General features: G+C 42.2%; 1 protein-coding gene across 3 annotated transcripts in view; it reads left to right on the top strand.

Annotated features, from left to right (window-relative positions):
• The window catches only part of rasgrp3 (RAS guanyl releasing protein 3 (calcium and DAG-regulated)), a 32150-nt gene extending 14783 nt beyond the window's left edge, over positions 1–17367 (top strand). For all 3 annotated transcript variants that reach the window (XM_076891940.1, XM_076891938.1, XM_076891939.1), the window contains exons 7-12: positions 10113–10286; positions 14348–14464; positions 14819–15097; positions 15497–15574; positions 15922–16035; positions 16125–17367. In XM_076891940.1, coding sequence (XP_076748055.1) covers positions 10113–10286; positions 14348–14464; positions 14819–15097; positions 15497–15574; positions 15922–16035; positions 16125–16244 — 882 coding nt within the window. In that variant the 3' untranslated portion in view covers positions 16245–17367. The remainder of the gene's footprint in view (positions 1–10112; positions 10287–14347; positions 14465–14818; positions 15098–15496; positions 15575–15921; positions 16036–16124) is intronic.
• Positions 17368–17399: the final 32 nt, after the last annotated feature.

The following is a 17399-nucleotide window of genomic DNA, read 5'->3' as shown; positions in this document are numbered from 1 at the left end:
CTGTACTAGTGTGGTCAGGGAAAATAAATAGTTTAATTATGACACCACATAGGGACATGTCACCATGAGGAAATCTAAAACTTAAATAGTAAAAAGAAGGCTCACAGGTTTATTAAATACAGATGGCCATATTAGGCTTCTCCTTAATACAGTTTTATTAAAAAATGATCAACATGAAAACAATACATGTGAAATAGTCAAAACCTTGAACAAGAAGGTATTGTGGAACACCATCTATTTATCAATGGCAATACAAAGTAAAAATGGACTAGGATGGGACATTTCAGAACCGTAGAAGGAGGGTTATAAAGGGGAACACACACACACACACACACACACACACACACACACACACGCACGCACGCACGCACGCACGCACGCACACACACACACACACACACACACACCTATGGTGCTATGTAATAAGTGCGATTGTGAAGGAGAGATATCCCCAGGGTTCAAGGTTCTTTATTTGTCACATGCATAGTTATACAAGTATAACACACAGTGAAATGTAGCCTGACACGCTCCTCGACATGTGCAAAAATGGGGGGGGGGGTGTAGAGGAAGAACATTATATATATATACATATAGTATATACACTGGGTGAATGTGCAGTAGTAGCAGCAAGCAGGTGAATTCTGTACATTAATATGAATAGACATCTGACTATTTTACAGGATAGACAATATAAACATATTTAAAATTAAAGGAATTTGAAATGTACATTGTGCCTTGGTTTAGTGTCTGGAAGAGTCCTGTCTCAGTCAATTATAGATGATGTGAGAGGGCGGGTGTGTGTGTTTAGGGCACGGATGGCTTGGGGATAGAAGCTCCTCTTGAGTCTCTCTGTCCTTGCCCGGAAGATGCGGAACCTTCTACCAGATTGCAGAAGTTGGAACAGTTTGTTGCCAGGATGGGATGGGTCCTTCAGTATCTGCGCTGCTCTAGTCCGGCATCTCCTGGTGTAGGTGTCCTGAAGCGGGGGGAGTGCAATCCTGCAGCAGCGTTCTGCTGTACGGATCACTCTCTGGAGAGCTTTTTGGTCCTTCACACAGCTGTTCCCAAACCACGATGTCATGTTCTGTGTGAGGATGCTCTCCACAGCGCCTGTATAGAAAATCCTGAGGATCTTTGGAGAGACCCTGAACTTCCTCAGTTGTCGTAGGTGATACAGGCGTTGCCTAGCCTTTTTGGTCTGGACCTGAATGTGGGCAGCCCATGTCAGGTCTGAGGAGATGTGGACACCAAGATACTTGAAGGACTGCACCCTCTCCACTGGAGCTCCATTGATGATAATAGTCTCTGTGCTGACCCCTTCTGAAGTCCACCACCAGCTCCTTGGTCTTGCTGACGTTCAGCTGGAGGTGGTTGTCCTGGCACCACGATGCCAGATTCTTCACTTCATCCATGTAGGCCGCCTCATCGTTGTTGGAGATGGCACCCAACACCACTGTGTCGTCAGCAAACTTCACAATGGTGTTGGAGCCATGGGTGGCCACACAGTCTGAAGTGTAGAGGGAGTAGAGCAGTGGCGAGAGGACACATCCCTGAGGTGCTCCTGTGTTGATGGTGATGCTTTTGGAGAAGCACCTGCCCACCCTCACCACCTGAGTTCTGCCAGTGAGGAAGTCCAACACCCATGCACACAGACGGCTGTTAAGTCCCAGATCCCTCAGCTTTGTGAACAGTCTGCAGGGCACTATTGTGTTAAACGCTGAACTGTAATCAACAAACAGCATTCGCACATAGTTACCCTGTTTCTTGTCCACGTGGCTGAGAGTGGTGTGTAGGACGTGGGTGATGGCATCCTCTGTGGATCTGTTGGATCTGTAGGCGAACTGCAGCGGATCTGTGGTGTCTGGGATGGAGGGGGAGATGATGTTCTTCAGCAGCCTCTCAAACACCTTCATTACTACCGAGGTCAGTGCAACTGGCCGGTAATCGTTCAGGGATGAGGGTTTGCTGTTCTTGGGCACAGGGATGATGGTGGATCTTTTGAAGCATGTGGGGACCACAGACTTCGCCAGGGACTCGTTGAAGATGTAAGTGAACACACCTGCTAGCTGGTCAGCACAGCAGCGCAGCAGACGGCCGGTGATGCCGTCTGGCCCCGCCGCTTTCCTTGTGTTCACTCTCCTCAGTGCCGCTCGGACGTCATGCTCCGCGATGCTGGTCACCGGTCTCTCGCTGATGACGTCACTGTCCTCGGTAGTCAGGCGGTAGATAGCATTAGCCGCCTGGCTAACCTCGAAACGGGCGTAGAACTGATTCAGCTCGTTGGTGAATGCAGAGTCAGCGTTGATCAGGGTTGCATTATAATAATAATAATAATAATAATAATGGATTGGATTTATATAGCGCTTTTCAAGGCACCCAAAGCGCTTTACAATACCACTATTCATTCACTCTCACATTCATACACTGCTGGAGGCAAGCTACAAGTCATTACTACTGACTGTCCACTCCCAGTCCTATCCAGCAGCAGGGAGAAGTAGGGCTGGGTATCATCACTGACTTCTATTCGATTCGATTCCGATTCAATTTTGACTCAGACAGAGAAGCACAATATAGTAATTCAGCTGGATTCATGCGGTCTAAGATTTCAGGTGCCCAACAGGAACAGTTACACATTCCAGATAAAAACTACTCCAAGTCTATTCAGGAAATGCTGCCAGAGACATTATCAAATGGTAATCAAAAGTCTATAAAAAAAAACTATACCAGTGAAATGTGACACTTGTAAAAATGACAAGAGGTGAATGCTGCAGCAAATCATAAATATTGTAATTAAGTGCGCAAAGCAGTGGAAGAAAAATAAAGATTTTAATTCAGCTAACAGATCATCTGCAGAGGAATGGCTTATTTGAAGAGTTTCAGTCAGGTTTCAGAGCTCATCACAGCACAGAAACAGCTTTAGTGAAGGTTACAAATGATCTTCTTATGGCCTCTGACAGTGGACTCATCTCTGTGCTTGTCCTGCTAGACCTCAGTGCAGCGTTCGATACTGTCGACCATTGTTACGCCCCAGTCTAGGGGTACAGGAACGCAAAATGAGTTTGAAAAGACTGCCCTGCCCTGGTCCCCAAAACCATACACAGAGGGAAACCCAACGGAAACCAATTTCTTAGTGAATCATGATTTATTTTTCTACACTGCAAAAATGAAGCTCCGGGGTGAACAAAGGCCAAAATAACAAACAAAACAAACTAAGTCAGGAGGAGGTGCTATCTAAAACCCTATGTGAAATCAAACATCAAACAAAAGACAAGCGCTACACCTAACTCCCTAACTGAAATAAACAGGAGAAAACAGTGCAAGGAAAAACAATAAGGCAGCTCACCCCTTCTGTTGCAGTGCTATTTACAATGAAAACTAATGTACACACTATATACAAAACTCAGAAAAGCCGCAAAAATCACAGGCACAAAAATCTCAGGTTTTGGAGGCCAGGGTCAGGTCTGCTGCTGCTGTCAGTGGCTGCCCCAGGACAACTGCTGGTGAGGGATTTGAAGAAGATCACATGGCCAGGGGACCAATCAGCAGCCGTCAGCTCATCATCTCTGGGATCTGCAAAGACTTAAAGGCACAGACAACAACAGCCACCAAAACAGATTATGGACAGGGCCATAACAACCATAATATCCTATTAGAGCGATTAGAACATGCTGTAAGTGTTACAGGTACTGCACTGCAGTGGTTTGTATCATATCTATCTAATAGACTCCAATTTGTGCATGTAAATGGAGAGTCCTCTTCACACACTGAGGTTAATTATGGAGTTCCACAGGGTTCAGTGCTAGGACCAATTCTGTTTACATTATACATGCTTCCCTTAGGCAGCATCATTAGAAGACATAGCATACATTTTCACTGCTATGCAGATGACACCCAGCTCTATCTGTCCATGAAGCCAGATAACACACACCAATGAGTTAAACTGCAGGAATGTCTTAAAGACATAAAGACCTGGATGGCCGCTAACTTTCTGCTTCTTAATTCAGATCAAACTGAGGTTATTGTACTCGGCCCTGAAAATCTTAGAAATATGGTATCTAAGCAGATTCTTACTCTGGATGGCATTACCTTGGCCTCCAGTAACGCTGTGAGGAACCTTGGAGTCATTTCTGACCAGGACATTTCCTTCAACGCACATATTAAACAAATACATAAGACTCCTTTCTTCCATTTGTGCAACATCTCTAAAGTTAGAAATATCCTGTCTCAGAGTGACGCTGAAAAACTACTTCATGCATTTATTACTTCCAGGCTGGACGACTGTAATTCATTATTATCAGGATGTCCTAAAAACTCACTGAAAAGCCTTCAGCTAATCCAAAATGCTGCAGCAAGAGTCCTGACAGAGACTAGAAAGAGAGAGCAGATTTCTCCTGTTTTGGCTTCCCTTCATTGGCTTCCTGTTAAATCCAGAATTGAATTCAAAATCCTGCTCCTCACATATAAGGTCTTAAATAATCAGGCCCCATCTTATCTTAATGACCTTGTAGTACCATATCACCCTATTAGAGCACTTCGCTCTCGCTCTGCAGGCCTACTTGTTGTTCCTAGAGTATTTAAAAGTAGAATGGGAGGCAGAGCCTTCAGTTTTCAGGCCCCTCTTCTGTGGAACCAGCTTCCAGTTTCGATTCGGGAGACAGACACTATCTCTACTTTTAAGATTAGGCTTAAAACTTTCCTTTTTGCTAAAGCATATAGTTAGGGCTGGACCAGGTGACCCTGAATCCTCTCTTAGTTATGCTGCAATAGACGTAGGCTGCCGGGGGATTCCCATGATGCATTGAGTTTTTCCTTTCCAGTCACCTTTCTCACTCACTGTGTGTTCATAGACCTCTCTGCATTGAATCATATCTGTTATTAACCTCTGTCTCTCTTCCACAGCATGTCTTTCATCCTGTCTTCTTTCTCTCTCCCCAACCGGTCGCAGCAGATGGCCCCGCCCCTCCCTGAGCCTGGTTTTGCCAGAGGTTTCATCCTGTTAAAAGGGAGTTTTTCCTTCCCACTGTCGCCAAAGTGCTTGCTCATAGGGGGTCATATGATTGTTGGGTTTTTCTCTGTATCTATTATTGTACGATCTACTGTACAATATAAAGCGCCTTGAGGCGACTGCTGTTGTGATCCGGCGCTATATAAATAAAATTGAATTCAATTGAATTCAATTAATTCAAGTTAATTGCTTTATCACTGAGCACAATTGCTGCTGCTATTTGTAAATCACTGAATTAATACATGCACATTCCTGCAAAAATCTCTCCAGAGCAGGTTGGATCCACAGAGGTGGCTGTGCTCCAGAGGCAGAGTAGGCCATTCGAAGGGAGGTGCTTCAATCCCTTTGTACGATAGGCTCTTGTTTCCATCCCAAAAATAAGTCTTGACAAAAAACTAAATGTGTGTGTTAATGAGAAATGCTGTATAAAATATTTTGAGAGCTCAAGTTAACCAGAAAGGTGCCCTATAAAAACTAGCCTTTATTCATCCGTTTATACATTAGCAGTAGTAACGTTTGGTAGTAAGAACCGAAAACCCTAAAAGTTACCTGGACAGCCCAAAAGCTTGTTTCATACTCTGGTCAGGAGCAGGTAAGGAGTTTCAGTTTTAAATCACCTTTAAATACCACATTTTCACTGTTTTTGAGGAATTGAGCTTGAACTTGAGGAATAACTGGGGAATAACTTTTACATGTGCAGCCGTATGCAGTTAATTTGGTAAATGTATAAAATATTTCAGTTTCATTCTCCTGCTAATTCACTTTTACACTGCTAGAAATATAGCTACAAGAACACACATACCAGAGTGTCACATTTTACTGATAATTACCATTTCATAATGGCTCCAGAGTATGTGGCCCTCATATGGATCATTTGAGATGGAAGAAGAGTCATATGATCCGTAAAACCCCCCTTTTAGATCGGTAATGACCAACTCTTTCATGTGACCTCGCAGGGAAAACGCAGCTTAGTAAGTTGATAACTAAATTCATGTGACCACTTATCCTGATCGACAAACTAGGGGTAAATGAATCCAGGTAACAAAAACACGCCCTGGGTCTGCTGAACTTGCTTCATAGTACATGGCCCAGGTTATGTATTCAGCATAAGGGATTTGTAACCACTGACCGGAAGGCATCAACCCCAGCAGCTGACTAATTTCCGGCTGTAGCATAAATCTCCAGAGACCTCAATAAAGGAATAGAATAGAATAGAATAGAATTCAACTTTATTGTCATTGCACATGCACAGGTACAGGGCAACGAAATGCAGTTTGCATCCATCCAGAAGTGCTTTAGTGATATAGATATATTACAATATATATTAGCAATAATATAGATATGTAAGTATATTACAGAAATGGGTCTATTATGTTATAATGTACACGGTATGAAGTATGTTGTGAATATTCTATAACTATAAGTATGTACAGGCTGTAGTGAGTACAAGCTATGTACAGGCTATGAACAGGATATAAATATGAAAAACTATACAGAATATGAAATAAATAACTTTACAGAATCTGAGATATACAGCTATACAGAAATGGGAACTATGCAAGTTGTAAACAGTTGTAGGATTAAAGATTATCGAATGTACAGAATGATTATTTACACAGAGCTATACAGTAGTGCAGTTAAGATAAGTGAGGGTGTAGATAGTTTCTACAGAGGCTATATAAAGTGCTAGTGGTTGTGAGTGGTGGTTCAGTCCATGTTATTATTGTGTGTTTGAGGGTACAGTTGTCCATTGTGTGTGTGTGTGTATGTTCAGTCCATGAGTTAACGTGGGTCAGATGTCAGGAGGCAGAGTTCAGGAGTCTGACAGCTGTGGGGAAGAAGCTGTTCCGGTACCTGGTGGTCTTAGTCCGGAGGCTCCTGTGGCGCCTCCCAGAGGGCAGGAGGGTGAAGAGTCCATGTGATGGGTGACTGGGGTCTTTGATGATTTTCCCAGCCCTTTTCAGACACCGCTTCCTGTAGATGTCTTTTATGGCAGGAAGTGGTGCTCCGGCGATGCGCTGGGCAGTTTTCATGACCCTCTGCAACGCCTTCCGGTCCGAGGCAGAGCAGTTCCTGTACCAGACTGTTATACAGTTGGTCAGGATGCTCTCGATGGTGCAACGATAGAAGTTCACCAGGATGTAATGATGGTGTTGGAACCATCAGCAGGTCTGCAGTCGTGGGTGAAGAGGGAGTAGAGGAAAGGGCTCATCACACAGCCTTGTGGTACACCGGTGTTCATCGTGATTGTAGATGAGCAGTGGTTATCCAGCCGGACGTGTTGGGGGCGGTTGGTCAGGAAGTCCAGTAACCATTTGCAGATGAGGGAACTGATGCCCAGGTCTGTCAGTTTCCTGATGAGTTGTGAGGGGTGGATTGTATTGAACGCTGAACTGAAGTCTATAAACAGCATTCTGGCGTAGGTGTTGTTGTTGTCCAGGTGTGAGAGGACAGAGTGCATTGCGATGGAGACTGCATCCTCTGTGCTCCTGTTCTGGCGGTATGCGAATTGGTGGGGGTCCAGGGTGGGGGGGAGACAGGATTTGAAGTGTGCTAGGACCAGTGCTCTAAGCACTTAGTGATGATGGGGGTGAGTGCTACTGGGCGGTAATCATTGAGGCAAGATGGGTTGGAGTTTTTGGGTATCGGGACGATGGAGGTGGATTTGAAGCAGGCCGGTACCACAGCGTGGGCCAAGGACAGATTGAATATGTCTGTCAGCACTCCTGCAAGCTCCCCAGAACACGCTCTGAGAACACGCCCGGGGATGCCATCAGGGCCTGCAGCCTTGTGGACATTGATCCTGCTCAGCACCGCTCCTACATCGGTGGGGGAGAGAGTCAGAGGTTGGTGGTCTGGCGTCATGTCTGCTTTGGTTGTGGTTGTGGGGTTCCCTCGCTCAAAACGAGCATAAAAGTTGTTGAGCTCGTTGAGGAAGGAGACATCAGAGGATGCGGGGGAGGGTTTGGTGGTCCTGTAGTATTTAGTATTTAGTATTTAGTATTTATTTATTTATTGTCATTGTCAAGAACAATGAAATTGCGTTTGGGGCTTCCATACAACCCCAAAAAAAAGAAGAAAATAATAAATACCCCTTAAAACCCAAGTGTACATATTTAACCCAGTGTGACTCCAATGCAATAAGACAATCCTTAGTCTGTGATGGTCTGGAGTCCTTGCCACATGCGTCGGGGGTTGGAGTTGGAGAAGTGTTCTTCTACCTTCTTTTTGTAATGGTGTTTGGCTTTTTTGATGCCCTTCTTTAGATTAGCCCTGGCTGTGCTGTAGGCGTGTGCATCTCCTGACCTAAAGGCAGTGTTGCGGGCCTTCAGGAGGAGACGAACATCCCGGTTCATCCAAGGCTTCTGGTTGGGGTACATGGTGATCCGTTTCTGGGTGGTGACACTGTCTGTGGTTTCGGAGATGTAATCCAGTACAGATGAGGCGTACTGGTCCAGGTCTGTGTGGGTGAACATATTCCAGTCTGTGTTTTTAAATCTGTCCTGGAGCACTGCGTCTGTCCCCTCTGGTCACACTTTAATTGTCCTCACAGCAGGTTTCACACGTTGGATGAGTGGTGAATACCGAGGTGTGAGGAACAGGGAGAGATGGTCCGATTGTCCAATGTGGGGGAGGGGGGTGGCTTTGTAGGCTCCAGCCAGGTTGGAATACACGGTCTAAAGTCTTGTCTCCTCTGGTGTGGCAGGAGACATGTTGGTGGAATCTGGGGAGGACTGTCTTTAAGTTGGTGTGGTTGAAGTCGCCAGCAACAATAAAAGCAGCCTCGGGGTGTTTATTCTGGTGTTTGTTAATGGCTGCAGAAAGTTCTTTCATGGCCAACCTAGCATTAGCGTCGGGGGGTATATACACGGCAGTGAGTATGATCGAAGTGAGTTCTCTGGGGAGATAATAAGGTCTGCATTTGACCATTAAAAACTCTGCATTAGGTGAGCAGTGACACTCAGTAGTAGTGGAGTTCATGCACCAAGCATTGTTAATATAAATGCACAAACCTCCACCTCTGGTCTTGCCGGAGTCATCTGCTAGCCTGTCGGCTCGGTGTGGCGTCCTGCTAACTCGATAGCATTGTCCGGGCAGCTGTTGTTCAGCCATGTTTCGGTGAAAAACATGACATTTGCTGTATCACAACTGTAGGGTGTAACACATCTGTGTCCTCTGTTAGAAATAAACAGCTGGCCACATACCTGGATTAAAACTACTTTAGATTGCACAGAATTCACAGACAGCCAATATACTTTGGTCCACACAAGACAAAAGACTCCATGAGCAAGAAGAAATTCTGCATGATTGTGTCTTGGGAAAGTTCTACCCATCCCTGACTTCAGAACACAGAATGGCCACACTGGCTACAGAATTAAATCCCTTCTTCAAACAGTTCCATGGGGCCTTTGATCTCAGTGTTTTTGAGAAATGGAATTTATGAAAAATGAAATATAACCTTATCCTTTCAGGACATACATGGGCTCCCAAAACCAGCCCTGATCTGCTGTGCAGTTTTTTGGCTCAAAGCTAATGCTAACTCATGCTATCACAGGTGTCAAACTCCAGGCCTTGAGGGCCGGCGTCCTGCAGGTTTTAGATGTGTCCTTGATCCAACACAGCTGATTTAAATTGCTAAATTACCTCCTTGACATGTCTTGAAGTTCTCCAGAGGCCTGGTAATGAACTAATCAATTGATTCAGGTGTGTTGACCCAGGGTGAGATCTAAAACCTGGCCTAGACATTGGCCCTCGAGGCCTGGAGTTCGACACGCCTGTGCTAGATGGAGAGCTTCTGGAAAGCTGAACATTTGCTGGGATTCCATTCTGCTGTGATGGGCCATTGGCGTCTTATCATCAAACAGCTTAACTGAATTCTACATATCAATATGTGGGAGAAAAGGCTTACACTAGCTGACATATGGTTAGGTGTTTAATAGATTTCCTAGAATAGGACCCAGATCAAAATGTAGGGTGGTAGAGAAGTAGGCAGTTTCAACACTGGTACAAAAACAGTATGTAAAGGATTTTTTTTTCAGTCTTTGCGTAGGATCTTTTCTGATTCTGTAAGGCAGATACCTGATTTATGTTACTCTGTCATTCCTAGTTCACTGATTACCAGAGCTATGTGATCCATGGCTGTTTGGTGGACAACCTGACTCTGGAGCGCTCCATTGCTTTGTTCAACGGCGTTTCACAATGGGTGCAGCTGATGGTTCTCAGCAAACTCACACCTCAGACCCGTGCAGAGGTCATCACAAAATACATCCATGTGGCACAGGTAAGCCAAGGAGGGCAGGCTCTACGCACAGCTCTTCCAGCTTTCACAAAGTATTTCTCTCCAAAACATATAGAAATAACAGGGTGACTCAGCACTGTTACAAAACCATACTATATAATTAAGTTTAAATTCCACATTCCACATAAATTCCAAATCTTAAACTCAAGATTTTTCTTTTGACTAGTCAAACAAATTATCGAGAAAAATGCAACAGTAAAATCTTACAGATTAGAAAAAACCCACTCAGCTAAAGTGGCAAAACAGCATCTTGGCTTTGCTCATTTGCAGTGCAGAGGCTCAGAGATGTTATGATAGCTTTTCCCCTAAACTGCCACCTTAAAGTCTAACATAGTAATACAGGGTTAGGCTACATTTAAAGCCACAGTTTCAGAAGCCAGAAGTTACTTTCAATTTATGTCTTTTTTAATATGCATTTTGGCCTCATAGTTGTTCTAATATAATATTTTTGTATTTATGCAGCAGTCTGCTACTTCCTGAGCCTTGTTCAGCTGGAGGTTTCTTCCTGTTAAAAAAGGAGTTTTTTTCTTTCCACTGTCCTTTGATTTGTCAAGGTTTTCTCTCTGATATTGTACCTTAACAATGTAAAGCACCTTGAGGCAACTGCTTTTTATTGTGTGAATTGAATTAAACTGAACTGAATTAATTTATGCCAGATACATTAAATTATAGCTAAGGCAGTAGATGTGAACTAAACTCTAACTCTGTCACTGAATGATGATTGGATTGGACTGACTGAACCTTAAGAGGCTAACATTTCACATATTTTCATCGTTTTTAAACCATTCAGTGAGCTCCCTATGGATAGTATAGTATATAGAAAGATAGATAGATAGTTTGTATCTAGGGGGAGAGATGGGCCCTGCATAAACAAGTAACCCGTTTAACTCTAAAAGGCACAGTGGTGTTATAGAATGTCCCCTTTTTTTAAAAACAATGATAATTCTTCGTCAACCACATAACTGAAGTATGCCATCTGGAGGATGTAGGCTGAATATCATGCTGCTGTTTCTCTCACACATACCTGACATTTTTTATATGTTGCTGCCATCAAATTCAAAAGAAACTGGTTTTTCATGAGAGAGTAACATGTTTCAAATAAATGATATAAGAAATAATACTAGTGTTTGGTAAATGGACAGGTGTTTATGTAGCACTTTTCTTCTCAAGCTGAGCACTTAAAGGGCTTTTTGCTACAAGTCTTATTCACCCAGTCACACACAGGATTTGTAAAAAGAGAATGCAAATATACGTTCTTCTTCTTCTTCTTCTTCTTCTTCTTCTTCTTCTTCTTATTATTATTATTATTATTATTATTATTATTATTATTATTGAGTTTGTTTCATCCAGGACGTATCTATTAAAATATGTCTGGTACAGCTTTGATCTCTTGTAGTTAAAAGTGAAAGTCTTATGAGAAGACAGACAATAACAGTTAGAATATGGATTGCACAGGCAGTCACCATTCAGATTTAATGGCCCTTCTGTGGATGAGTATGTTTAGCTGCCTTTAAGCCAGATTCTTCATGGTTCCACACTATGCAAAAAAATGGCTTCTTTAATATTTTTAATATTCTCTAATATTTCTCTAAAACAAACAATAACAAACATACAAAAAACACCGCAAAAAACAAATGCACTTGAGCTGTTGTTCAGTCATAAAAGCTCCCCATCATCAATATTTATGTTCCATATAGTGCACACTGTTAGAAAAAGCATCTTGAAAAAACGGTAATATTCTGGCAGCTGGGGCACCAAAATACGACCGTATAATTACAGAAAATAACTCCCGCATAAAAATACGGTCATTTTCAGTAATGAAAATAGAGTTTGTTGCGCTAATTTGACATGGGATTCTGCTTTTTCCAAGTGCTTTTAGACATTAAATTAGGAACATTTTAACGTGATCAAACAATGAAATTACCTATAAACAAGGTCACTGAATGTGGAAATATGAATCATAACACATAAATATACAGAAATATACAGTTGGTTTAAATAATAATTGATTGCATGCCCTGGGACAGACTGACAGAGGCGAGGCTGCCATATCGCACCATCGGCCATCACTAGTAGGCGGTAGGTGAAGAGTCCTGACCACGGACACAACGGCGGACAGTGTCCGAGCCGGGGAGCGAACTGGCAACCTTCTGATCACAAGGCGAACTGCCAACTCTTGAGCCACGAACGGCCTAACTAGCAATGATAATAATACTTATGTGCTGTAACACAAGCTTATAGGGATCATGTTATATATAGCATTACATTTGAATTCAACAGTTCAAGCTTTCAAATAACAGACAGATATTTGTGAGTTCATGATACATTTGTGAATGTATTTTAACAATCTAAATATGCATATGTACAGACAGCTACATTTAATAATCATGACAATTATGTTGTATTACATTACAGTGATGTAACGTTAATTTACATTCAAAATGTGAAGTCAAAGTCTATTTACGTACTTTAATGATATTCTAGAAGAACAGAACATTACTGTAAAATGCAGTAAAATACCTTCATATTAGGGTTTTTTCCTACGGTCGCAGCCATACCCGCGACCTTGTTGTTAGTTCACATTCATTGGCCGATGCTTAGCGACATATTATTTATATTTATTGCAACTCCTACCTCTACATTTCTTTTTCAAAATATATAATTAGCACAGCGTGTCCGTGCAATGTTTTACATTGTGGCATGCAGAGAAATCTTAACAAAGAAGCTCACAGAGAGAGATTGAACTTGTTATTTAACCCCAAGCTGGTGGGGGGAGCGCTTTATTAAAACACTTGCGGTGCTACAATGTGCCTCAAGGTTCAACAACAGCACCACAGAAGTCACTCATGGTACAGCACTCTCTCTACCAAACAACAACTGTCAGTGACGCTGCACCACTGCGTAAACACAACATTCAAGATAACAGTTAAAAGTAACGTAACCATAAACAATAAAACAAGAACATCTAAACAGCAGCTCATGTCCCAAGGCATGATGGGAGACATTTCTGGATTTCTGGATATTTTTACAATCTAAATATGCATATGTACAAAAAAATATATTTAAAAAACAAGTAAATTGTGTTTTATTACATTTACAGTGATGTTATGTTATTTTACATTTGACGTGTCAGATCACAGTCTACTTATGTAAATGTAATGATATTCTAGAAAAACAGTACACAACTGTAAAATACACAGTAAAATAATTTGACATTACTATTTACAGTTTACTATTACAGTGCAGGATATGGTTCTTTCTGTCTGTGTTCTAGGCAAAGAGCTTCTCCATTACTCTTCCATTTGTATTGAAGGATGGATGCATGCCCTAATAATCTGCCCTGTCCTTTCTCCTACCAAAGTAAAGGCTGTCTACAGAAAGGGTCAAGGATGAATCTACTTAACACACTGCCATAATGACATGCTGCACAGAATATTGTGTGCTGGTTTTTAAGATGGCTTGGTCAGCTTCAAGTGCAAATGTTCTCATTTTGTAAGCATGCATATTGTAACATATTGTTATGTTATGTAATGCTGAATTGAAAAGTAAATATTGACTGGGCTCCATGCAGCAGACTGGGACTCATCAAAAGCTTATGATGGCTTGGTTTGGATTTGGTTTTATTCACATAGCCATTTGTCTCTCATCTCAGCATTATTAGATTATTAAAATAAAGTAAGTTTTTACAATTACTCTGATAATCATAGTGGTAGCAAAGCTTTCTTCTTCAGCTATTGTCACCAATCTAATATGTCATTGGAGACTGGTGCAGTGATAATGAGCTCTAGTATTCATGTACTGTGGTTTCAGAAAGGAGTCAGCTTAATTTGTTGGTAAGCTCTTAGATTAACATCCCCTCCACAGTCCATAAAAAAATTAAATAAAGTTTTTCAGTGTTTTTGAATTTTAATTAAAAAAACGAAACAATAATTGAATAAATTGCCACACTCCAAACTAGCACACCAAGGACCAAAAGCAAGGCGCTAGGCCACCTCTTTAGACAATAAACAGTGATCTTCAACATGTCTTTCTCTGGTCATCAGAAACTCCTTCACCTGCAGAACTTCAACACTTTGATGGCGGTGGTGGGGGGCCTGAGCCATAGTTCAATTTCTCGCCTAAAGGAGACTCATTTATATTTGGCTCCTGAAGTAGTCAAGGTAAGTCAGTGCCAGTCTTTTGTATGTAGATTCATTTATGATTACTACACAGTTACAGGTGATTCAGTGGAAATGTATTTTCTTAGCAACAAGCCTTTACCCTGTTTCATTAAGGAATTTGTACTGCAGCGCGGTGGTGCTGTGATTAGAACTGTTAACTCACAGCAAGAAGGTCCTGATTTTGGTTCCACCACCTGGCCTTTCTCCTTGGAGTTTTCATGTTCTCCACATGTTTGTATGGGTTCTGCCTGGGTATTTGGCTTCCTTCCATAGTCCAAAGACATGGATAACTTAAACTTTTGATTTGCTTGTGAACATGGTGTACCCTTTACCGTTTGCTGCTTCTTGCCACAGATCTGGAATGAGATGACAGAGCTGGTCTCTTCCAACAACAATTACTCTTGCTACCGAAAAGCCTTCAATGAGTGCCAGGGATTTAAGATCCCAGTACTGGGTGTGCACCTAAAGGACTTGATTGCAGTGCATGTGGTGTTTCCTGACTGGATTGGTGATGGTAAAAAGGTGAACCTCGTGAAGATGCATCAGCTTTACATGACCTTCAATGAGCTGGTGTCCCTGCAGAGTGCGGTGGCCCAAGTTGAACCCAACATGGACCTCATCTACCTACTAACGGTGAGGGATTACCACACATGGATTTGAAATGTCACTGTCCAGCTAATTGTGCACACACAAAGGACTCTTTCAAGAGGTTAAGGAAAAATAGATAATTTTATTTTCTAAAGACCCTGCTTCATTTTCTTCACTCTTGTTTGTTTCTGTCGCTTGTTGTTGTTTTCGACTTTTTTTTCATCAGTCAAATCAGGTTCATATATGATAAGAAGCTCCTTGAGAATATTGGCTTGTTGTCCTCGTTACCTAGTCTCAGAAAGGATTTGTAGAAGCTCTTTTTTGCAGTTTATGGCTTGTTTTTTACTACAGGAACTTGCACTTTAAACAAAAGGTCACTTTACAACCCTCAATTGTTCTTTGACTTTTTGAAGCTTATTTTACCGCAATCCTTTTATTTTTCAGCTTTCGTTAGATCTGTATTATACTGAGGATGAGATTTATGAGCTGTCATTGCTAAGGGAACCCCGTAACTCTAAATTGGTAAGTTTTAGTGTAATTATAACCACTGCTCAGACATACTTTCATCAAAGACTTTCACCAACTAAAAATCTTCTTTTGGACAATTTCAAATTTTTCTTTCTACCATTTATCACACAGGGCAGAAAATTAAACACCCTTTTGCCTTTGTATTCGGTTTAATTGAATTCAATGTTATTTATATAGCATCAAATCACAACAACCGTTTCCTCAGGTGCTTTATATTGTAAGGTAAAGACCCTACAATAATACAATAATACAAACAGAAAAAAAGTGCTTTGTAAGATCCTGTTGTCTTGATGTGAATATTTGGTGGGTCCTGTTTGTCTAAGTCTCGTCCTTCTGCACAGCCTACCTCTCCAACAACTCCCAACAAGCCATTGGCCCCACTGGACTGGGCATCTGGTGTCGCTACCAAACCAGACCCCTGTCTGGTCAATAAACATATCAGGAAGGTAGTGGATGTAAGTATACAAACATACTTTTCAAAATCGGAAGAAACGGCTCCTGTTGTAGATGAAAGTAATCTGTTTCCCTGTCTGCGCTGGGAAAGTCTGTGTTCAGGAATTATGACCATGACCGGGATGGATACATTTCTCAAGAAGACTTTGAGAGCATTGCAGCCAACTTCCCCTTGCTGGACTCTTTCTGCGTTTTGGATAAAGATCAGTGAGTTTGGAACATTACAATACAGTTAAGTTTGTTGTTTTTGCTGTCTAATAAAACATAATCCAGTTTTTCAACAAGGCAATAACTGCCTGAAGTCTAAAGCCCATGGATGCCACAAAAAATTCGGTTTTGTTCTTGTTGATGACTGTCTTCAGGATTATTCAGCGGTTTATCTTTTCCAAAGTATCCACTTATTTACCTTCAAAAACTGTTTGGCTGTTTTTGTAGACAGTATAAAAGATAAACTTAGATTCAGCATCTGAAGAAATGAAACCAGCAGATACACTTTAAACTGCGTTTACCTTAATGACCTGCAGGGGGTAACTCATTAAGCTGCAAAGACTCCCTCAGATGGAACCTCATTAATGTATGGCCTCAAATCATTCTCAAATAGTGTCAAATCATACAAAATAAAACACTAAGTTCGTGTTCAGTTAATATCAAAGAGAGAAATAGTGTAGGCTCATAAATTGTTGCAACTTCGTGTCCTCATCTTCAGCTTCATATACCCCTCTATCCTGTCAAACCACCAGAGTCACAGCCTTTAAAATGCTCACCTGGAGATTACACAACTAGACTTGAGCAATAACTTTGTGACATCATGGGGGATTCGTCCATCTTTTGCAGTGTATGGATGTTTTTCCAGTTGCTTTTTTCGTCATTGTCATTTGCACCGTGAAGACCTGTCCAATAAACCTTCCATATGGCTGAAACTGAGCAGGCTGTGTCTGTACAGAGGTTGGAATTGATGAGGCTGCTTCGCTGGTGAGCCAGTGCCACTGGCGATCATACGGCCCATACCTTACCTTACTTTATGTTTCATACTACTACTTACAGGCTTAAGTGCTCTCTCTCTCTCTCACTCACTCACTCACACACACACACACACACACACACACGCACACACACACACACACGCACACGCGCACACACACACACGCGCACACACACACACGCACACACACACACGCGCACACACACACACACGCGCACACACACTCACACACACACACACGCACACACACACACACACGCACGCGCGCACACACACACACACGCACACACGCGCACACACACTCACACACACACGCACACACACACACGCACACGCGCACACACACACACGCGCGCACACGCACGCACACACACACGCGCACAC

Source organism: Maylandia zebra, linkage group LG13, assembly GCF_041146795.1.
Source record: "Maylandia zebra isolate NMK-2024a linkage group LG13, Mzebra_GT3a, whole genome shotgun sequence".
Taxonomy (NCBI): Eukaryota; Metazoa; Chordata; class Actinopteri; order Cichliformes; family Cichlidae; genus Maylandia; species Maylandia zebra.
Note: the sequence above shows the minus strand (reverse complement) of the source record. Positions and strands in the feature narration are given on the sequence as shown.